General features: G+C 21.4%; 4 protein-coding genes across 5 annotated transcripts in view; 1 reads left to right on the top strand and 3 right to left on the bottom strand.

Moving 5' to 3' along the window:
• LOC100577147 overlaps window positions 1-5,100 on the bottom strand; it is an 85,373-nt gene extending 80,273 nt beyond the window's left edge. For both annotated transcript variants that reach the window (XM_026439533.1, XM_026439534.1), the window contains exon 1: window positions 4,488-5,100. The gene's annotated coding sequence lies outside the window, so the exon portion shown is untranslated. The remainder of the gene's footprint in view (window positions 1-4,487) is intronic.
• An 842-nt stretch (window positions 5,101-5,942) lies between these two features.
• Window positions 5,943-9,889, top strand: LOC724602 (FMRFamide receptor). Its single transcript, NM_001327961.1, is given in 4 exon segments — window positions 5,943-6,245; window positions 7,094-7,362; window positions 7,439-7,628; window positions 9,311-9,889. Coding segments are annotated over 4 exon segments (1,341 nt in total).
• A 2,423-nt stretch (window positions 9,890-12,312) lies between these two features.
• LOC113218630 (up-regulated during skeletal muscle growth protein 5-like) lies at window positions 12,313-12,951 on the bottom strand. Its single transcript, XM_026439530.1, has 2 exons — window positions 12,589-12,951; window positions 12,313-12,500 (listed from the first exon to the last, which is right to left on the bottom strand). Exons 1-2 carry the CDS (start codon window positions 12,670-12,672, stop codon window positions 12,411-12,413), a joined length of 174 nt encoding a protein of 57 aa, XP_026295315.1. The 5' UTR covers window positions 12,673-12,951; the 3' UTR covers window positions 12,313-12,410.
• A 3,203-nt stretch (window positions 12,952-16,154) lies between these two features.
• On the bottom strand, window positions 16,155-24,021 carry LOC100577228 (uncharacterized protein MAL13P1.304). The gene is made up of 8 exons (XM_026439635.1): window positions 23,860-24,021; window positions 22,219-23,558; window positions 21,931-22,133; window positions 21,633-21,771; window positions 21,337-21,558; window positions 21,109-21,210; window positions 17,763-20,658; window positions 16,155-16,295 (listed from the first exon to the last, which is right to left on the bottom strand). Exons 2-8 carry the CDS (start codon window positions 23,488-23,490, stop codon window positions 16,288-16,290), a joined length of 4,842 nt encoding a protein of 1,613 aa, XP_026295420.1. The 5' UTR covers window positions 23,491-23,558; window positions 23,860-24,021; the 3' UTR covers window positions 16,155-16,287.
• Between the last annotated feature and the right edge of the window lie 553 nt (window positions 24,022-24,574).

Below are 24,574 nucleotides of genomic sequence, written 5' to 3'. Positions count from 1 at the left end.
GAAGATTGATGAAAAAAAAAAAGAAAAAGGAAAAGATGTAAAATAAAACGTTGGTTGAAATATTGCTTCGCGGTGTTGTGTGTATGTTGGGTTTATTTAATAGTCGGCCAACTGGGCCGAATCTATTCTGATGAATGTGACAAATGTTCACTGTTGCGTGCTGAAGGAAATATAATCTCTATATCTCTACCTACATTTTACAAGCTTCGATGAACACCAATTTATAATACCGTCAATTTGGCAATCGATGATGATTTCCACGTCATTTTTAATTCTTTAACCGACGACATTTACGAATCTTTAAATGGTTGCCTCGTGCAGGCAAATAGTTTTCATATTTGTGTTTATTTTATAATAACTAGGATTTTATTCCTATTTTATTATATTTTTCTTATATTATTAAAAAATTTGTCTTAATACTTTTATAAATTTATCTGATATCCAATTTTTTATATTCACTTGATAAGTGAATGTGTTAACCTCACAACGATCGACAACAAATTTTCTATTCACTGAAGAGAAAATTCTATTTTACTCTTTGAAATTAAACTCTATAAATCTCGATTTTTTTTATTTATTTAGAATTATTAGGACTCCTTATGTTATTTTTTTCGTAGAATGCTATATTTCTTTACGTACCGTTTAATTACATTATAAAATAACTAGATGCATCCTAGTGATATTTTCTACTTTTGTACTAGTATATTTTGTTTTAAACGAATACTGAAATAACAGATTTATAATATAGTTTATTTCTTTTTAATAAAAACAAAGATGAGTTTTTAAAAAAAAAACTGCAATAACATCCATTGAAATTGTAAAATTGGTTGAATAATTTTGACATTTATAAATATTATTTACACGAAATATTCATTATTCATTATCTAATGAGATATTCATTATTTATAATGGATTTATGTTACAATGACAGAACGAAAGAGAAATGCAAATGCTGTTTACAAATGGCACAGTGGTTAATAATTTTTTTATCAATCTATTCCATTTTGCTATATCTTAATTATGCGGTATTGATAAGCATACGTGAGATGTAAATACGTGAGATTTTTATCATGAATTATTCTTCCGAACATGTAAACATGTTTCATAGACGTTAGAACAAGAAAGATTTATGTTCCGAAAGAAAAGTTTCATGGAGTATTTATACACATGTTTACTCCTCGAATTGATCTTATGAAATGATTAAAAAAAATGAAGCAATAAAAAAGAGACTCCTCTTTTTATATATTTTTCTTATATATTCCATCTTATATTATTATATATATATATAATATTGTAAATATATATTATTTAAATACATCTAATTTTACTATTTACATATTAAAAGTGCATATTTGTTGTTCTATCTTTAAAAAAAATACGAGCATTTTACAAATCATTTGATCTAAAAACGTAATATGCAAAAATGCAACTTTTCACATAATAAAACTAAAATTTATTAAAATTTATAAAAAAAGTCACTATTATTAAAAGTTGCAAAATTTAGTATTGGAGTTGGCAAAAAAAAAATTGGAGAAAAAAATAGCCTAGTTTTATGATGAATCGAAATGATTTTATAATGAACTTTTATTCTATAACAGTAGTTTCTAATTAATTTTTAAAATTACAACTTTTATATATTCAAATAACTTGTCCCCCTATACATAAGTAACTCATTTCCATGTAAGGTAAAGAAAATTGAAAAACTAACTTGAAAAACTAATTTTATGATAATGACAAAGATGACACTGTTTTTTGAATCAACTTTAAACTTGACTTAAGAAAAGTATATCTTTACTGAATATGATAACGAAATTATTATTAACTCTTAATGGTTGACACATTTTTTGATAGCATACATGTGCATTTAGCATGTTTTTTCAACTATGAAGAATTAAGATAAATAAGTGCTAAAAAGCTTGAATGAATGAGAAACATAACTCTTTTCCTCGAGCTTTGTCGCGTTTCTTCTCGAATACCTCATCTGACAAATCGTAATAAATAACTCATAAATGATAATTTAAGGTCAACGATGTCTTAACGACTTTATTAGTCCTCTTCCCGTAATTATAAACTCGTTCATTAATCATGATAGCGACCTTGGTTCCAGGGTGAAACTATTGATCTCGTTATTACATGCTATTGCATCCATACTTTGAATGATTTCACGCGAGAATTAATTACTTACTCCCTGTAACTATTTAGTGAAAAAATTTAATAAAATTATATTACTAAATCGAGCAAGTAATGATAATTATATTCTCAAAGGAAATATATCGTTTTCAAACTCCATTATTCTTGATAGGATATTTATTGAATTAATGTTTAAATTTATGTTTAAATTTTTTAATGTTAAATAAACTATAATTAAAAATAAAAATAGATATGATCTATTTTTCATAAATTGTAATTATTAGAATATGAGATATCCTAATTTATATGCTCATATAAATTTAAAACCAATGTTAAATTTATTTACAATAAGTATATAACTATAAGTAAATAAAAATAGATATATATATATATGACATATATCTTCCATAGTTATATGTAGAATTTTATGAACTTGAAAAAATATTAAATTGTAAAAATTATACAAATCTTAATAATATACAATAGGATGAGGATATACAAGAAATTGCAATTGGGAATGAAGTACAAGCATTGTTATATAGTAATGTAGGACAACAAATACTGCCCTATTCACTTTTATATACGAGATGTCGTAGTAACGAGTCGTTTTCATTAAACTGTTAATTCAAACAACAATGTATGCAGTCGTTAGCCTTAATTATGATTAAAGAGATGTTGCTAATGCACCATGTACTTACTCGGCCTTACTATACTTGAAATAATTCTCGAATAATTTATTCGAATTCTGGCATATCTTCGAACGTACCTTTCAAAGATATTATTTGGCTACTTCGAAGAGTAGACTACGACTAACAAATATTTATAGAAGATGATGATAATTTTTATCCAGGATATTCTTACGAACTTATTATTACAATAATGCAACACGATAACTTTTTCAAAATGTATACAAATACCTTGAAAGTTAATTTCTGATAATTAAAATTTCTAATAATTTGGTACGGTTTTTTAGGTTAGAATACTGTTTCTCAATATTTGTGGGTTAACGAGATTTATTATTAACCTTTTCGTTGCCAAAAATAAGATATCAGATCCATGATAAAATGATTATACGATAATATAGATTTTGCTATGATATGATGAAATATTTCACGACATTATGTTTATTGCATAACTTTATCCTTTTTTTGACAAGATTGTAACATTTCGTTTTACTATATCCCCAATTAAATTTATCAAATAAATTTATTTATTTATTTATTTATTTACTTATTTATTTATTTTAACAAGAACCACAAATAAAACATTTATTTGCTTCTAACCAAATATTTTTATTCTGTTTTATTTTTTAAAAGAATTATTATTACGAAAGAGATTTAAATTCACTCTTTCAAGTTTGCACGATATTTGGTAAAATAATTCGAAAAGTTTTTATTGAAGAAACATGATATGTTAAATCAAAAAATCAAAAAAAATATTGAAATTATGTTCACAAAATTGATAAAATAGAAATTACATTAAAAATGGAAATTGGATTAAAATGGAAACGTGTCAATTGATAGTTGAAATGATGTAATGGCGATCGATCAAATTAACAACAATATCATGCTCTTTATATTCGAACAAATTAATATTTACCAATAAATATAATCTCAACGATTAATTTTTTTTATTAAATTTGTCCGCAAATAATTATATATTATCTTTTGAATATACAAATATATGTACTCAACAATGAAATATTAAATATATATATATCATATATAAATTTCAAAAATAATGTTATTCTTACTATAATAATATCATAAAAATATCTAAATAATATAATATATAAAATCAAATAAATTAATTAACATTTATAAAAATTTAATAGATAGATTTAATAAAACATTTAAAGATATATTGCAAAAAAATCCTAAATATATTCGAATTATTGGTTTATTAATATTACGCTACATTAATATTTAATTGATATATTTTTTGCTTTCATAATATCTCTAAGATGATAAATTAATTTTCGTATGACATTTATATTAATAACATTCCATATTTTAATAATTTTCTATTTTAATAACATTTTATTATTTATCTTAATCTCTATTGTTATCTTTAATTATTTAATCTTGTACATATTTCAATCGAAAAATAAATGTTCAATTGAATTAATGTTTAGGTTATATGTTTGTTTTGTATATATATCTTAAATGTACTACAATAACATTACAACATTATCTTTGAAATGAATTTATATGTATGATATGTATTTTTATTGTTTAACATTTCTATAGAAAGAGAATAATTTATCATATATTATCGTACATATAATTATTAGTCGTTTCAAAAGATATATTCTATCCATGCATTATTTATTGAAACTTCTAAGATTTCTAACTTACAGTTCAGTAGAACGTCACAGCTTCTTAATCCGATCGGCCTTCTTGGTATACAATAGCAAGCAAACTTTGAAATACTGTCGATATAAAACACGGTTTCGTTTTCATTCTTATTATATTTTTATATTTCATTAAAGTTCGTTTGTTTCACTGAGCCGTTATATCAAAAAATTTATTATTAGTTAAAACATCATTCAAAGTCATGAAATCACTAAATCACAAGTATCGGATATCGTCTGCGTATACATATCCTCCCTTCCCTATATATTACTGTTTACTTAATAAGGTCAAAGTTAATGTCTACGTATATTCGAATATAGTTAGACAGTATATGTATAAATATTTCTCTTTTACGTTAGAGAAGAGTCAACAAATTTGACAATTTAATGATCACCCACAACGAAAACTTTTCACGCGCCGTTTTTAAACCTTACGCGATAAAGAACACGGAATATAACTTTCGATACACGTCGTATTGAGTTTTGAACAGAAACACAAAGCGACACTCCTGATCTCTGGCGGTATTTGTTAGAATTTTTTTCTTTTTCTCTTCAGAAAGTAGTGAATAGATACAGTGACTAAGAAAATATTTGTACATTATTATATACATCATAAAATTTATATACTAATTAATTATATTCGAATATGTTATATTTTGTATTATTTAATAAGTATTTTTATTAGTTTACAAAAATTTGATACTGTTAAAATTTTACAAAAAAATGTTTCATCAAAAAGTAAGGGTAGCATTTACAAATACTTTTTATAATCATTATGCATACATGTTTATATGATATTAGATAAATATCTGTTAATTATTAGATAATATTTTATTCTATTCAATAGAAGTAATTTTGATTTTGATTTTAACATACTTCGCAATTTTTGATTACAGATTTATGAGAATAAAAGCCGAAAGGAAATCGAATTATCGATTGCTGCAAAATTACGATACGTTACAGATGCAAATACAAGAAGTTTACAAAACTTTCATCAAGACCAAGCAAATTGAATTAAATTCAATAATATTTAAGAAAATAGAAGAACAACAAGAAATAAGATAGCATTTTAAGGTTTTAATAAAAAAATCTTCATCATGTTATCAAAACTATTGATTCTCGATTCTTACAAAATCAAAAGATAGTGAAAATGGAATCAAAAGATAATAAAATAAGATAAATATCTAAATATCTTAATTCATATAATGCATATTGAAATCATATAATGCAGAATTGAATTATACAGATATAAAAGTGAAATAACAAAGATAAATTCATTCGTGAGTAAATATCTTTTTAATATAGGAGAAATTAATTAATTAATTAATATAAAAAGAATTAATATATATATAAATATAACAAAAATAAAAAATAATCAAAAATGGTGACATAAAAGCTAAATGAAACGAAGAACATTAATGAAGAATCGGGCGAAAAAATAAAATAAAGGTAGTTAAAAATGGTGGACATAACGACTGCTACTTCAGAACTACAATATCAAAATACTAGTCAATTATCGACAAATTTATCGATCGAGAATACGAGAAAACCACTTGTGTGTGGTTCAGACAAACAAGAAATCAATTCGAGCGGTCTCTTCGATTTCATTATTTATGGTATACTAGTAAATTTGATCGGAATTTTTGGAATATTTGGCAACGCAATCTCGATGATCATTCTTTCGAGGCCGCAAATGAAATCATCGATTAATTATTTACTAATTGGTCTAGCCAGATGCGACACTATGTTAATTATCATTTCGGTAAGTAATATTATAATATTAATAAATATGTTAAAAAAAATTAATATATTAATATGTTAATAGATTAATTAATAAAAAAAAAGTAAAATAAACATGTTCGAAGAAAAATTGTTAACAGTTAATCTTGAAAAGTTTCTAAAAATTTATGCAGGCATTATGTTCTAGATACGAGAAAGCTTAAAAGGTTAAAATAGAATTTTAAATTATGAAATAAATAGAAGATACAGAATTTTTTACACAGTAATATACAAATATATATAATAATATACAACGAACATTCCATTATCTACGAATTTATTAACTATCATTTATATATATATATATATTCTCTTGGTTAATTTATTGCTTTATTAAAGATATAAAGCTAAATACAGAAATGTAAAAAAATTATAAATTCAAACAAAAATATCATTAACACATCATAATAGTGTAAAATTTCAATTTTCAATTTAATTAATTTCAATACATTTTGATATTCAATAAATTTTTCATTATATTTTTGATTTCGATAAAAATATTTATTTTCATTATCACGCAAAAATCTTTTATAATTTCAAAATTAATAATAATTTCAAGATCTCTTAAGTATTCAAATAATTAGTTTTTAACTTCACTTTTAAATATGATTTATTTTTAATGCAATTTATACATACAAAAAAATATTAAATTCAAAAATAAAGGAATTTTTCTCCAATTAAATCGGAATATTTTTATTATTTGAGAAAGAATCTTAATTACTTGAAGAGAATTTTTTTTTTTTATTCTACTTTCAACTGTTTTCATTATTCCGCTTGAAGAATGAGGGGAAACAAATAAAATAAGTGAAAAAAAGCTTATGACATTTTCAGATATTGATTTATGGCTTAATCGCAATTTACACATACACTGGCCTGCTGTTCGACTATAGGTTCATCGTCTACCCGAAGATAGTCCGATTCTTATATCCACTATCATGTATGGCACATATAGCAACAGTATATTTGACCCTGACTGTAACACTTGAGAGGTATATCGCAGTATGTCATCCCTTACAAGCTAGATCTTTTTGTACATATGGACGAGCTCGATTAGCTGTGGCGATTATTTTGATATTTTCCTTTTTTTACAATTTACCAAAGTAAGTAATTTTGATATTCATTAGATCGAAGTTTGAATTCTGTTAATATATTTATTATTATTTTTCTTTTCTGCAGATTTTGGGAAGTAGAATACTACCCAGAAACTCACTGGAAATATAATATTACCATATATTGCGTGTATCCAGCTGATTTAAGAAGCAACAATTTATATGTCACACTTTACGTCCACTGGATGTATTTCTTTATTTGTTACCTTTTTCCTTTCCTTGCTTTAGTGATCTTCAATGTAGCTATTTATCGAAGGGTAAATAAAACAATCTTTTTCTTGTATCATCTAAAATTTAAAAAATACATGCGCAATACCGAATATTTTTATATTAATAAAATCATGTAAATTCAATATGTTTTAAAAAAAAAATTCTTTTAACTGTTATAAAGTTCTCTAAGATTTTTATTCAGCATATTGCATATTTTATTTTCTTCGTGAATGTTATATTTGAAAGCAAATATTTAAAAAAAAAACAAATTAATTTTTTTATTAATATATTTAATAAAATATGGAATATGTGTTTTAACAAGAGATACGATTTTTTTTATAAAATATTTTTATAAAATCATAATACCATCGAAAATATTTTCTTTGCAATTTAACTTCAAAAATCAAACAAATTTTTTTGTTTAATTTATTTGATAAATTATTTGATAAATCAATCAAAATAATAATATTTTGTATCGATAAAAATATTAATTAATTTAATATTATTAAATAAGCAAAGTTACATTTTAACGTAAAATTTAAATTATTTTCACTCAGATATTATATTCAAATACCAGCAAAATAAATCAAATAAAACCAAAAAAATCAAGTAAAAAACAAAAACTATGATATGAATGCATTATAACAGAGTCAAAAAAAGACAAAATAAATTTATGAATACATGGATAATTTAACTAGAATATATGCCTTAGAGTGGAATTATGAGTATACGTTTTATTATGGCCAATTTATCTTCTTTTTTTATTTAAAATTTATTCATTCAAAAATTCACGAAAGCAAATATATTTTATTTTATTACGATTAAAACAACTTTTTATATCACTTATACACGATGCAATTTATGCGAATCATTTTCAACAATTTCTTTAATGAATATAAATATAATAATTAATTAATGAGCTAAACAAAGAAAATAAATATTTTTTGATAAATGAAAAATTTATATTTTTCTAAAATTTTGTCATAATCTTTATTTCTTATATTTCCTTATTATATATATTATTTTATTATTTTAATTGTAGATTTAAATTTAATATTTTTTTTTACTGCTGCTTCCATATTTTTAATTAATAATAACAGTAATATTATGTCTTTAAATTTTTATGATTTATCACTATAATATTTTTAAAAAAAATTTTTATAATCAAAGTTAAAATTAACAACAATAAAATAGAAAAAATAAATAACTTTACTTATATTTTTCACAATTTATAACTAAAAAAAACATAAAAATTAAAATAAAAATAATAAATTAAAAAATGCATAAGACTTAAATTATTCTTAATGAATGCTCCATATTTCTGTATAAATCAGTAAAGAAAAAGAAAACTGAAAAAATATAAAAATAATAACAAAGCTTTTACGCTGTCTGATTCTACTTAAAGCTTGCAAGTTTATTACATTCATTAAAATAATATATAGGTCATGCAATCTAAAAAAGTAAAATATTCAGTCATTACTGCATTTAGAATAAACTTTAATTATTTCTTAATTTTTATTTCTTAATTATAATTTGTTTCGATAAATGTATTCTATAATAAAAAATATTCATTTGTCTTACAGAAAAATACATTTTTTTTTATATAATTTAGTTTTTATATTTATTTCAATTCAAATAAAATTAAAAATTTATCATATTAAAAAAATTAATTAAAGATGTTAATAAAAAATTTTGAATGTACTAATAATAAAATTATATCATTTTTCAGGTGAGAAAAGCGAACAGAGATTTGCAACAACTTTCACGACATCAGAGACGCGAAATTGGATTGGCAACGATGTTACTTTGTGTAGTGATAGTTTTCCTAATTTGCAACATCCTACCGCTTGCCTCAAATATTCACGAGACTTTTCTCAACGATCCGCCACTTTGGCTGGTACAGACAGGCAATCTTCTTGTGACAATTAATAGTAGTATCAATTTCATTATCTACGTGATCTTCGGTAGAAAATTCAAGAGGATATTCCTAAAGTTATTTTGCAGTTCAAAACTATTCGGACCTGGAAGAGATAGTCCAGAATTCCATTATGACGAATCAATCGTCACTAATATGACCAATATAGAATTAAGAAACTCTATCAGACATTATCACCTTAACAGATCGAGTACTATCAATAGAAATAACAATATTTCAAATGGTAGTACACGACAGAGTGTCAAAATGTCGGGAAGACCTGCCAGTCCAGGACCTTGTATTTATTATCCTGCAAGAAGTCCTAGTCAGATGTCCAGAACATCGAACACGCAAAATGGATGGAATAAAAAAGATGTGGATTCTACGCTATAAAAAATTTTAAATAATTTAATTCCAATAAGTCGACCAGTTATTAATCAACAACAACGAATATTTCTTTATTAGGCAAAATAAAATGAGGAAATTTTTTACAAATGAAAACCATTTGAATCGAATACATTCGATTAAGTTTGAAAGTACAGATATTTATCTTTATCATAGATAAATATTAATATTCATATAAAATCATCGAATAATTTTAAATTTATTTTTATATCCTATTAAATCTAATAATAATCCTATTAACTTAATATAAACTAAAAATATCTTAAAAGTAAATTCATAATTGGTAAATGATTTGATTTGATTAAATTTTTGTTGGAATTGAATGATTATTGATATTACAAATGCGATATATTTTATTATATTTATAAAATTGCTTCATAATGTATAAAAAACATTTGATCAAAATAAAAAATTATGATATGTAAAATTATTTTTAAAAGCATAATAAATATATTTAAAAGGAAAATAAAATTTAAAAGATATAATTATCGATATCAAAAAATATTTAGAAAAAAAATATTGTGATAATAAACCTAATATTAATTAGTGTGTGTTTATGTATCTATTACAAAACATATAAAACAAATGATCACCTTATGTAAAAATAAAATTGTTTAATTAAAATAGACAATATAATCTTTGTGTAAAAAAAAATTTTTTTCCTTTTTCATTAAAACACAAAGATTTTAGAAAATTGTAAATACATTCATAAACTATATTCTTTTGATATTTAGCGATAATGAAATTTTTCATTCACATACAATTAATGTATGAAAAACGAAATATATCCGTAATAATTATCTTTTTAAAAAAAATTTGTGGAAAAATAAATGATCAAAAAAATATTAAAATATTGGAATTATAATTTTTTAATAAAATTTGAGCACAAATATTATGCAAAATTTGTTTATTCATTTTTGAAATGATTAAAAATAATATTGTAAATAAATATTCAAATTCAATTTAAATAAAAGTTAATTCATTTTTATATTGAAAAACAATAAATAAAAAGATAAGTAAATATTTAGATCGTATAGAATGAATTCGAATGTTTCGAAATATTATTTATAATAAAATATTTATATGTGTGCGCGCGAATGTCTGTTGTCTGTTCGAAATATTAAACACATAAAAATATTATATTTATTATAATTCGCTTATTACTCTAAAATACTAAGGTATGTTATACTTATCAAAATTATACAAAATTAAATAACAAGTAATATTTATGTTTATTATTATGAGATATGTCTTATCTTTATATAAAATAAATATATTCTATATATTCTTCGTTGATATTTTTTATTCAAAATACAATAAAATAAAAATATATATATATATATATATATGTTTTAATATATTTTTATTTTAAAAAATATTTTTCAATATTTTTAAAAATCTTATGCCTTAGTAGTTTAGAATGTAATATAAATATGTACCTGAAATCATTTATTATAAGTAAATCTTTTAGATTCTTTTACATTCTTTCGAAATAAATTCTTCTATAAATTTCGTATAATTTTGTTAAATATATTTAACATATTGAAAGAAGCATACTAGATATTAAATGTATATTTTGTTCCATTTCTTGTAACTTACAAATAAACACATAAGTTTTTATAATAAACACAAAATATTACAAGTAACATATAAATATAGTAAATAAATTAAATTTAATTTTCAATATATATTAAATAAAAATAAGTATAATTGATTTGATGATCATTTTTAATGATCATGTATTTAGATTGATTTAAATTAAAAACATAAAAATATTATGAAATAATGAAATTGTATTATTTTTAAAATATCTATACAAGAATATAAGATCAAATAGAGGGAAAAAAAACGCTCTCATAGTTATAATAAAAATTAATATGAATAAAAATATGATAAAAATTAATATGAATCATATAAATATATATATTGTATTTTAATCCTAAAACTTTGATTAATAAATAATTAAATTCAAAATTCTTGTGATTTCATACATATATATATATATATACATATAGATAATAAAAATAATCACAAATTCTATACAAATTAATTATATGATTTCTTCCCTAATGAATTTATTTATTTTATTTTTTCATGATATATATCTATATTATGATTTTTATCTATAGATGTTCTAATTGGCTTTCTAATTGGCTAATTTAATATATTTTTTATATTTTAATAATATTCCATATCAATTACAATTATATATTATAAATTTACAAAAAGAAATTTATAAAAATAATAGAAATATATAATGAAATTAATTTTTATATTTACATATTTATTTAATTTATACATAGCATTTTAAATATTCAAGAATATATTAAATTTCAATATATTTTTTCACTATTTAGCTTGAAAACATAATATACAATAGGACATTATTAATCATGAATAATCAATCATTATTAATCCATGAATAATGAATAATTTTTTATTCCTAATAAAAGTAATATAACACAAAAATTATTATTACATAATGTGTCTATATCATTTAATATTGAAATCACTTTTCAGATACTTGCTTACTTTTTTTTGGTTTAAAATACAAATATAAACCTAAAGCAGCTAATCCACCAATAGTTGTTAAAGCTACCTGTAAAAAAAGAAAATAATGAAATTAAGATTTAAATATATTTTTAAGATTTTTAAAAAACCACACGGTAAATTTTGAGGTTACTTACATTTGCTCGACCTTGTGTGGTACTACTATTATAATATTTTGCAAAGCCAGTTATTTTTGGCTCTGGATCAGTTGAACTTGCCATTATATTTTAATAAAAAAAATCAAAGTATTTAATATAAAATTCAACGTAAAATATCACTTATCACTTTGATATAATTCGAATCAATGCAAGTTTCTCCTTACGTTTTTTTACTTAAGTCTAAAAACCATCACTAGAGGGTGCATGGTACTTGGCGGTATAAAAGAATCGTATTAATAATTTTTATTTCAAAAGTTTTTCAAATGTTTCATAATTAGCTAATTCTTAAACTATTTGAATTTAAATTAATATCAAAATTGAACTTAATATTCATGTTAAATATCTTCATCAAATATTTAAAAAGGAATGGATATTTAAAGGAAAAAAAAATGCAAATATTTAACATGCATAAAATTTATGTCATTTATATTTCAATATCTAAATAATTTTTATACTTGTTTCATGATAAAAAATAAATTATAATGAAATTTTTGATTTATATATAATTGTAAAATACAATAGAACTTTATTTATTGAAATGAAATTTTATTTAATATTTGATTAAATAAAATCTTGCCAATTAAAACCATATTTGAACATAAATTTCTATTCTTAAGAACGAAAAATAATTAGATACATATATAGTTTATAAACTATTATATCTATTTGTCCTCCAATGAATTTAAATAAATGAACTTTTACTGCATATCAATCTTAATCTTCATATACAATATAATTACATATAAATCATATGGTGAAAAAATATATTGTTATTTTTCTTAAATTATTCATCTTACATAACTTGTATAAGTAACAAAATATGTAAATATAAGTATTACAAAAATTAGATTAATACCTAATATACATATTATAGTTACATATTATTTAAAATATATATAGCACTTATTTAATTATTGCCCATTTCAATATTATATTTAAATAGTCTATATGCATTGGTAATTAACTAAAAAAAAATTGTTATATATAATATATATAAAATATATTATAATATAATAATAATAATATATAATATTTACCCAAATTTTATGTACATTTGAATCATTTAAAAATATTTCATTTATAAAAATATCAGCAATATCTTTTTGTGAAATAATTTCCAATTTATGTAATATTTTTAGAGCTAATTTTAAAGACATTAAATATAGTTTATTAGTACCATTTACTATATCATATGTTGCTTTTGACATTGTGCTAAAAGAATTATAATTTTATATTTATCAAATAAAAAGCATTAGTTTTAATAAAATATTTATAATGATTACCTGCTAGTTTTTATGAATTGTAGGGAATTCTTAGTTCTATCAATTTCTTTAAATTGTACACGTATATTAAATGTATGTAATAAGTTTATCATATCTAAAATTTTTTCTGTTTCATTAAATATTTCAATAAACTCATCTACTAATAAATATCCTTCTTCTTGATAGTGAAATATATGCACTATCTGTTTAGGTAATGCTAAAAATATAATAGAAAAATTATATGTGTTAATTAAAGAATATAAAAAATATAATTAATTAATTTGTATAGTAAAACGTACCAACTACTTGAAATAATATTTTATGATTGAGGGATAAATATTCTGGAATATATGTAGCATTTTCAATAGTATTTAATTCAGTTTTTATTGAACATGAATTTTTCATTTCCACAGCATTGGCATTAACTTCAAAATTTAAGATATTTTCATAATTATTTTCCTGTTGAATTTTATTACATAATCCTTTTTCATCATTATTTTCAGAAATAGAATAAATTTTATTGCAATTTTTTAATTGAGTAGTATCTTTAAGTGGTTTACATAATATTTTGGTAGATATATTATTTATTTTATTTGAATTTGCTATTGATTTTTGATTATATTGCACTTCATTAAGTTCTATTATTGGAGATGAACTATATAATGTATGAGAAGTAGATGTATGTGTTAAATGTTTTTCATTAATATTCGTATTTGCTAATGTAGAATATTCTGAACTATGCTCATGCAATAAAGTTGAAGATATATAATTACTTGAATCATAATTTGGAAAAAATGTAATATTTTCATTAATAGTTTTACAATTTGGAATTTCTCCTGATACAACAAACTCAGTATGTTTTTTCCATAAAGATTGATTAAAATTAGAAGTATCAATTGTAATTGGCTCATGTTTGTATGCATTTTCAACATATTGTAAATTACTATCAATAAGAGTTTTCTTTGATGGTGAAAAACAATGTTTCTCCATTTCTTTATTACGAATATTATGCTGTACAGCTTGATCATCAGTAGTAATTTTGGATGTTGTATTAATAACTTCATCTACATTTAAAGATTTTGCATTTATTGTAAATGATTTTTCCATTTCTTTATTATGAATACTATGTTGTGTAATTTCATCATCAATAGTAATTTTGGATGTTGTATTAATAACTTCATCTATATTCCAATTAAAAGATTTTGTATTTAATATAAATGATTTTTCCATTTCTTTATTACAAATACTATGTTGTGTAATTTCATCATCAATAGTAATTTTAGACGTTGTATTTATAACTTCATCTACATTTAAATTAAAAGATTTTTCATTTAATGCAAATGAATCATTATGATTAAGTTGATTTGTGTAATTCATCTTGGAATTATCATTCTCATAATTTATCAAATCATGCTCTTTCACAATCACGTCGCAATTTTTATGTAAAACATGTAATAATTCATCTTCATTAGAACATGAAGAATTTTCTTCTTGTGTATCAAGTATTTGTAATTTACCTGCTAAACTAAGTCTAAAAGGATTTGTTTCTTTCAAAGATGTTTTATCATTTATTGAATCTTCCATAGATATTTGATCAGAATCAATATCATTTCCAAAAGATTTGCAATTATATTTTTCAAATCCTAGAGGAACATCTGATATTTCTTGATTTGATAAAGATTGATTTATTGTATCAAAAACATTATTTGTAGACATTAAAAAATTATAATTTTTAATATTAGAATTTTGAAAATAATCAGTATAAGATGATTGCTGATTTATAGCAGTATTTTTTTCTGTATTAATATTTTCATTTGAAAAAAATATATTTTTTTGTGTATTTGCAATGTTTGTATTTGATGAATCTGTAAATATTGGCATTCTTTTATTAGCATGTAAAAATGCATTTTTTATTATATTTAAAGTACTTTCATCACTTGTTAAATTATCATTTACATTTTTTGTGGAATCCATTACTTTATTAAGAAGTATATTAAGTGTTGCACTTATTTGCATTTGTATTTGCATATTTTCTTGCCATAACTGCATAAATTTTTGAGGACTTATATCATCATTAAGTTGATCATAAAGAGATTCATTTTGTATAAATGGATTAGTATTATTCTTATTAAAAGTAGCTATATTAGATGTTGAATTATTTTGAAAAGTCTGATCTTGAATGTCTTCTTCTATTAGTAACTTTTTTTGTTCATCAATGTGCGATGTGCAGTCTGATGAAGGCTTAAAAAGTTCATCATTTAAAGTACTTTGTGGTGATATCAAGGGCATATTAATGGCATTATCAGATAAATTTTCATTATTATTAGATGTATTAGTTTCTTCTTCTTCATAAAATTGTTCCGGTGATAATATTAAATTTTCTTCCACATAAAGCAACAAATTACTCATATCAACTTTATCTACCTAATTAAAAAACAGTAAAAAAACATCAAATAATGTTCTAATATATGCACTTATGTATTATTTAGCACATATGTCTTTAAATTAATTAGTTTGGGAAAAATTATCACTTTATGAGTTATTATAGAAATTATAAAACTATTGGTATATAGTGAAATGTAGACAGTTGATTTTTTATCTAAATATTTTTATTGCAACAAAAATAATACAAGATTTTCCATAACATAAAGGTCGTATTTTTCCCAAAAAACATAAAAAAGAATCTTATAGTATATAAATACTATTATAGTATATAATATAGTATATAAATATACTACTGTAATTAAATAATTACAGTAAATAAATGTATAATAAATGAAAAGATAAATGTAATCATAATTAATATCATAAATAAGTAACAATCATAAACTATTGATATAATCATGCATAGAATTATAAGATAGTTTATAAAAGTATTGTAAATCTTAAGCTGTAAAAATTATTTATGAATTAATTTTGAAATTTGATTACAATTTTTTAAATTATAATTCATCTAATAATTGTTATAAAATTAAAATGCATATTTTTGATGGAAATAAAAAAATATATTCTCCAATTCTATTTCATTTTTAAACAAAGGTCAGACATTTTATTAATCTAAAAATATATCATATATGATATGTTTCAACATCTAAAATATTTTAATAAATTTTAATAAATTTATGATCGCGCTACATTAATTCTTCGTTAATTAATTGTAATTAATGCGTTCATTTATAGAAAAAAATTGATATTCCAATTTTTCTTAAAAATATATCTTCTTCAATTAAATATCTAATCATAGCTAGTTAACAAATTTTATTGTTCATTTTTATTGTATCGTTTTCATCTATCATAACAATAATAATGTATAATAATATTTTACAATCAATAAGTATTATACTATTATTATTTAGAATATTTTAGAATAAATGTTTGATGGAATTCTTTCATATAAACATAAATTTCTATTAACTGAACTAAAAATCATAAGTGATTATAAATTATATCATATATTTAATTATACACAATGTATAAAAAAAAAAAACAAAAATAAAAATTAGTTTAAATTTAAAAAATCAAAAAATGAAAACTCAAATTATTCTATAAATATAAATAAATATTTTGTTTAATAATTTTTTTTAATATCTTTTTTCAATATCACTGAAGAGTTTTTTTATAAAAATTTTATTTCATCATTAAACAAAATTTCAAAGTGAGCTCGAAAAAATATACTTTTTCATATATATATGTTTAATTTTTGATTTGAGTAATAAAATAAGTAATAAAAATAAAATTTTTTACAAAAAATCCAAAATAATATTAGATAATTACAAATAAAAATATTTTAATTAAAATTTAAAAATTTGTATTATTCAATATTTATTTCTCAACAATCTTTTTGCATTAATTTTGCTTTATTTAACATTTCTACTAATGTTTTTGCTTTACCTTGTAATTTGTACGATATAGTATTATTTAAATTAAATGTATATTTATTACTTAATTCTGAAGTCACTTCAGAATCTATTGTAGGCATCTGAGTTTCATGCTTTATACATTGATTCATTACATTTTCTGTTTTATCTTGATTAGCTATTTTATCTGTAGCATATATAATTTCATGAGTATCACTTTCTGCATCTTCATAAATTTGAATATCAGTGATTTTATTTGAGTCTTGATTATCTGAATACATAACTTCATGATTAGCTTTTGCATCTTCATATATTTTTGTATTAATTGTATCTTCAATTGAGTCAGAATCATTTATTTCTTCTATTTTTAGATATGAATTAAATTCTTTATGATTAAATTGATTCTGATTATTCTCATTAAATGGTTTTTTAAAAAGATTACAAACATCAGCATATGATACTTGAACATCCCATTCTTCTTCATCAGAATCTATATTAATATCATTTAAAATTGGTATATTAGAAATTTCAGATGATACAAGTTCTTTTGTAAATGATGTTTGTATTTGTGTGATTTCTTTATTTAAAATTGATTTTTCTTTTAATGATTCTTTTGATTCTTTTTTTTCTACATCTAGTAATTTTTCTACAGAATTAGATTTTTTTATTAAATCAGACTCTTCTATTAATGTAACTTGTTGTGATAATGTTGAATCCGATGATATATATTCCATTAATTCTAAATTGTTATTATCATCATCAAATTCAGATGATTTTAATAAAGTTACTGGAATTTCTTCCTCATATACATCTAAATTATTAGTCATAAGTGATTCTGATGTTAATTCTTTTACTGATGATATTTCTATTTGTTTGACTTTTTCATTTAATGTTAGTTTTTCTTTTAATATTTCTGATTCTTTTTTTTCTACATTTAATAATTTTTCTATAGAATTAGATTTTTTTATTAAATTAGACTCTTCTATTAATATAATTTTTTGTGATAATGTTGAATCTGATGGCACATATTTTGCTAATTCTAAATTGTTTACAAATTCGGATGATTTTGATGAAGTTACTGGAATTTCTTCTTCATTTACATCTAAATTACTAATCATTGATTTTGATAATAATTCTTTAGATGATATTTGTGTTTGTGTGATTTTTTCATTTAATATTGATTCTTCTTTTAATAATTGTTCTGATTTTTTTATTTCCATATCTAATAATGGTTTTTCTGAAGAATTATATTTTTTTATTAAATTGAATTCTTCTGTTAATGTAGTTTGTTGTGATAATGTTGAATCTGATGGCACATATTCTACTAATTCTGTATTGCTTGCAAATAAACTTTTTGATGACATTTCTGAAAATTCTTTTTTATATAAATCTAAATCATTATTCATAGATTTAAATGACTCTAGTGTGTATAAATCTGTCATATCTGTTTTAACAGAATATGGAAGACATTTAGGGAGAATTTTCAAACAGGATTCATTTGATGTATCTTCATTATTTATATCATTTTTATATATTTCTTTTGTATATTTATCATTATTATCATTATTATCATTATTATATTCAGATAATATAGATTCTTGTGATGTGCTTAAATCATCTGAATCTATGTTTAAAATATTGCTTGATGTATCTTTTAATGACAATAATTTTTCTAATAATTTTCTTTTAGGAATTGCTTTCATACAAATATAATGATTCTGTTTGTAATCTTCTGAATGCATTTTAAAATTTGTATTATGAAATATATCATTGTTATTTGTATATTTTAAATTATTATCAGTTTCCTGTGATAAATTAATTGATTGAATTTCTTCTATATTTTTAGATACATTAGGTAATTTTTCAGAGAATTTTTCATCTGTTAATGTTTCCAATATTTTCTGAGGTATAACAACTGTCATATTATTTGGAATATTTTTTTTACGTTTTTCAATATTTTTTATAATTAATGGAGATACATCTGATGTTTTATTAATATTTCCAGCTGGTGTCCATTGTATATCTTTATCATTCAATGTTGAATAAGAACTATTATATACTGCTTTTATAAAACAATTTTCAGCTATTGGTATATTTTTTTTTCTAAAAGTTGTTTCATGTGGTATCTTGAATACATTTTCTTCTGAATATTTTTTTTCTTGTTTTTTGTCAATAACAGACCAATCTGTATATTCTGTTTTATATACTTCATTGCATATACCAATAGACTTTCTGATATCATTAAAATCTAATTCATCTTCTGAAGTATGTACATCAAAATGATAAGCATATTGTTTTGGAATATTATTATGTTTTTGTAAAATATCATATTTGTTATCTATTATCACATCATTATTTTTTCTGTTTCTAGCAGATAAAGCAACTGATGAAGTATCAGTATCTGATACATCATTATTTTTTCTGTTTTTAGCAGATAAAGCAACTGATGAAGTATCAGTATCTGATACATCATTATTTTTTCTATTTCTAACAGATAAAGCAACTGATGAAGTATCAGTACCTGATACATCATTATTTTTTCTGTTTCTAGCAGATAAAGCAACTGATGAAGTATCAATACCTGATACATCATTATTTTTTCTGTTTTTAGCAGATAAAGCAACTGATGAAGTATCAGTATCTGATACATCATTATTTTTTCTGTTTCTAACAGATAAAGCAACTGATGAAGTATCAGTACCTGATATATCATTATTTTTTGTTTTTTTAGCACATAGAGTAATCAATGAAATATCATCTGACATATCACTATTTTCTTTAGTTTTAATAGATAGAGATAAAGTATCAGTATCTGAGATATCATTTTTTATATTTTTAACAACTGATGAAATATTAGATTTAGTATTATCAGATTTTTCATACAATTTTTTTACAATGGGATTATTTAATATAAAACTAGATTCTAAATATCTTTCATTTCCTCTTTTTTTAATTTTATTAATATGATTATTATTATTAATTTTAGAATGAATAGACTTTATTTTAAGATTTAATAATTCATACAAAGATTCTATTTTTTTTGTATTTTTTTTTTCAGAATTTATTGTAAAGCTATTTATTTTTTCGTTTGAAAAATCATTTTTGCAAGAGTGATTATATTCAAGAGATTGCGATTTCTTGGCTTTTTCTTTATATAATATTAGTTCATTATATGAATTTTCTTTATTATTATTTATTTTTTTATCATGAGATAAATTATTATTATGAGATAAACTTTCATCAAAATTTAAATTATATAATAGTGTTTTATTTTCAGGATTTATTTCCATTTCGCGAGTATTACTAAATTTATATTGTTTAAAATGTTTTTGACATTCTAAATAATATTGAAATGGAAAATTTCGTTTTTTCATACAAACCATTTTTCCATGTTCTGCTAAGTTCTGTTCAACTAACCAATCATTAATATGTACATCTTCTTCTTCCAATGTATCAGTCAAACTTATTATCATAGAATTATCCTAAAATAAAAAATAACTATTAATGAATGATTGAATTAATAATTGTTTTTAAAAAAAATTAATAAAAATATTTATTAAAGTAAATATCATTTAAACTTTTTATATTTATATTAATAATATTCTTACCTCTATATTAACTGATGCAATTGTTGCAACTAAAGGTATTTTAGATGTTCTTACTGCAAAATAATAAGTAGCACCACGAGACCATTTAGATCCTTTATATGGTCTTGTATTAATTAAACCACATGGTATTGCTTGAGCTGGTAAATTGGAAAACATTCTATGCAAGTAATATACTGTTCCTGGAGAATATGTTTTTAATGTTCCATAGTCATAAAACATTACCTATAATAAATTGTTATCAACTATGATTATTACATACAGTTACAATAATCTCAATCAGTTATATATATGCTTACAGTGACTTGTAAATCTGGTTTTACACTTTTGATTATACCTCTATGCCATAACCCATTATATATACATGCACAATTTAAACCTCTTTCTAGTACAACTAGTGGAATCACATATTGCTCATGATTCATTGTATAAAATTTACTGCAAAAAAACAATTATTAATATAGATTTATTAATATAGATATTATGAATTATAATATATAATGAATTATAATGAATTATAATTTATTAATATATATGAATAATAAATTATAATACAATTATAATAATATAAGAATTATTTATTTTAATCATACATACTGTAAATCATCCATAAACTTTATAAATATTTTTTGTTTTTTACGAAGTTGTATCCAAAAGAATGAAGGTGTAAATACTTCTACAACAAACACTTCTATGAAAGGTTCCTCATTTTGTGCTAAATCTGCAACATTTATGTAACCTACATATTCTCCAATACTCATTACATTATCTGGTATTAATATTTTACATGTATCAGGTGACTAAAAATTTAATATTATCAAATTAATATTATTAAATTTTAATCAATAATTAATAAAATCTTTATATTCAAACAAAAATCTTTACCACTTCTGCTGGAAGTGCTTCTTCATCAATTGTTTCATAAATGTTATACCAATCTGTAATATTATTAATTTTATCATTCTCTTTTATTTTATTTGAAGGTATTTCTCTTTTTGCATAATAAAGCATAAAATCTCCTGCATTATGAGGCTGAATGCAATGAAAGATATCAGGTAACTGTGATGCAAATTCTCTAACACTATTAAAACCTAATTCTTCATAATTCAAAGATACTTTATATTCTTCTAGATATTTCTTTGGTAGATCAGCACACCAAATTCCATCATGATGATTTTGTATAAGTTTTTCCAAACGAAATTTGATTCTTTCATTTATAAGTATTTCAACATTTTTTTTATCTAAAACATTTTCTTCATCTTTTTCAATACTATTATTCAATTTCATCTGAATTTGAATATCATTATTATGTTGACTTTTTGGAGTTTCATTTTGGAGACATTCTGTCTCTTGATCTTGATATTTAAATACAGTTTCTTTTATAAAGCTTGATGTAGATTTATTTTTAATTGATTTTGAAGAAAAAGAATCAGAATGTGAAAACTCTAAAATATCTTCTTCATCATAATTTAATATATCATTTAAATCTTCATCTCCAGCAACAGTTACAGATTTATATTTTTCTCCATTTTGAGATATAGATTTAGAATTAGAAGTCATATTATTACAATTTTTTAAATGATTAAATCCTTTAACTTTAGCATGTGTTGGATAAATTTTAGTACTTGTTTGAAAAATTGTATGTGATAATTCTTGTAATTGCTCTTCCATGTCTTTCATAGTAATGTTTGCAAAAGGCATGCACAAATGAATTTCTTGAAGGACATAATATTTATTTACGCCATCTGGATGATCATTAACTAAACTGATTATCCTACTTAATATCTCAGCTGGTATACGAATTCGAGGAGGAGCAGTTGTAGGAAAATAATGATTTGGTTTATAAAATTTTCTTCCAAAAAATGGTTTCTGACATTTTTGACCAGCTACTAATTTACTAACATGTTTAGATTTTTCAGAAGCAATTCCTTGTATAATAAATGTATTATTTTTATTTTCTATTTGAACTGTTTTTGACATACTATATAGAAAAGCTAACAAAGAGCTATATCCAAGTTCTTTCCATGGTATATGTTCACCTTCTGTTTCATAATAATCATTATTTAATTGCCGTAGAGTACATCCTCCTTTATGTGTAAGTAATAATGCTAATATTGTAGTTTGAGTATTCTCACGTTTTTGTGAATTTACTTGCATATTAAAATATTTAATTTAATTAAATAATCTATGATTTCTATGAACCATTCACTTATAAATATTTCACTCTGTAAATAAATTGAATAATTTTTTATATTTTTTATATTTTAATATACAAAAAATTATTTAAACATTAAATAATTTTTAAAATCAAACTCACAAAAATTGTAAACAATAGATTATTAGATAATTTATTAATTTATTTTTAATTATAATATTTGCCTAATGCGATAAAAATTTTTAAAATATATATATTAAATATTGAATTTTTTACTACAATTTAATTTAGATTTAAATTATACCAAAAACTTTTTAAATTCACGAAGGAGCCAAACACTATACTACTAAGTACTTGAAAAACTAACCTACCTGTAAAACAGTAATCAGTACAATTCAAAACCTTATATCTCTCTCTATTTGCCGCGTAAACTATTTGCCCTACTATCAAAATATTTACGATAATATTATAATCGAAATTTTAAAAACTTTTATGAACTTTTATAAAGTTATATATTAAAGAAGTTACAATGATATATTTAAAAAAACATTTTAACTAATTAAAATTTATAATTTAATATTTACATTGAAATTAATATAAAACCATAACACAAATATTAAATACATGTCGAAAAAAAATGTATTATATTATAGCCAATCAGCAACTGTCTTTTCTTATCGATTCATGTATGATTTCATATAGATTAAAAATTTGAATTATATTATAATAAAATATTTTAAATATTATTGATTTCATACAAGAAATATTAATATAGAAAATTAATGCATAATATTTAAAATTTAAATAAATTATTTTAATAGTTTCAATTGAATACTTAAATATAAAATTATTTATCATCAATATTATTAATTAATTCTATCATTATACAAATCATAAATTTTATTCAATTAAAATAAAAAATTGATATTATTTTCATTAATTAAAAAATAAGACTAAGAGCACTAATTAAATATTGAAAAGAGAATTTCATGTATAATATTTTGTAGATTGTCACGACCTCATACGTAGAAGTTCGTATTTATTTAGTCTACATAAAATAATAGGAGAAACATAAACATCTCTAAA

Source organism: Apis mellifera, linkage group LG3 (assembly GCF_003254395.2).
Source record: "Apis mellifera strain DH4 linkage group LG3, Amel_HAv3.1, whole genome shotgun sequence".
Lineage (NCBI taxonomy): Eukaryota > Metazoa > Arthropoda > Insecta > Hymenoptera > Apidae > Apis > Apis mellifera.
The sequence above is the reverse complement of the archived record's forward strand: the minus strand, read 5'-3'. Positions and strand labels throughout refer to the sequence as shown.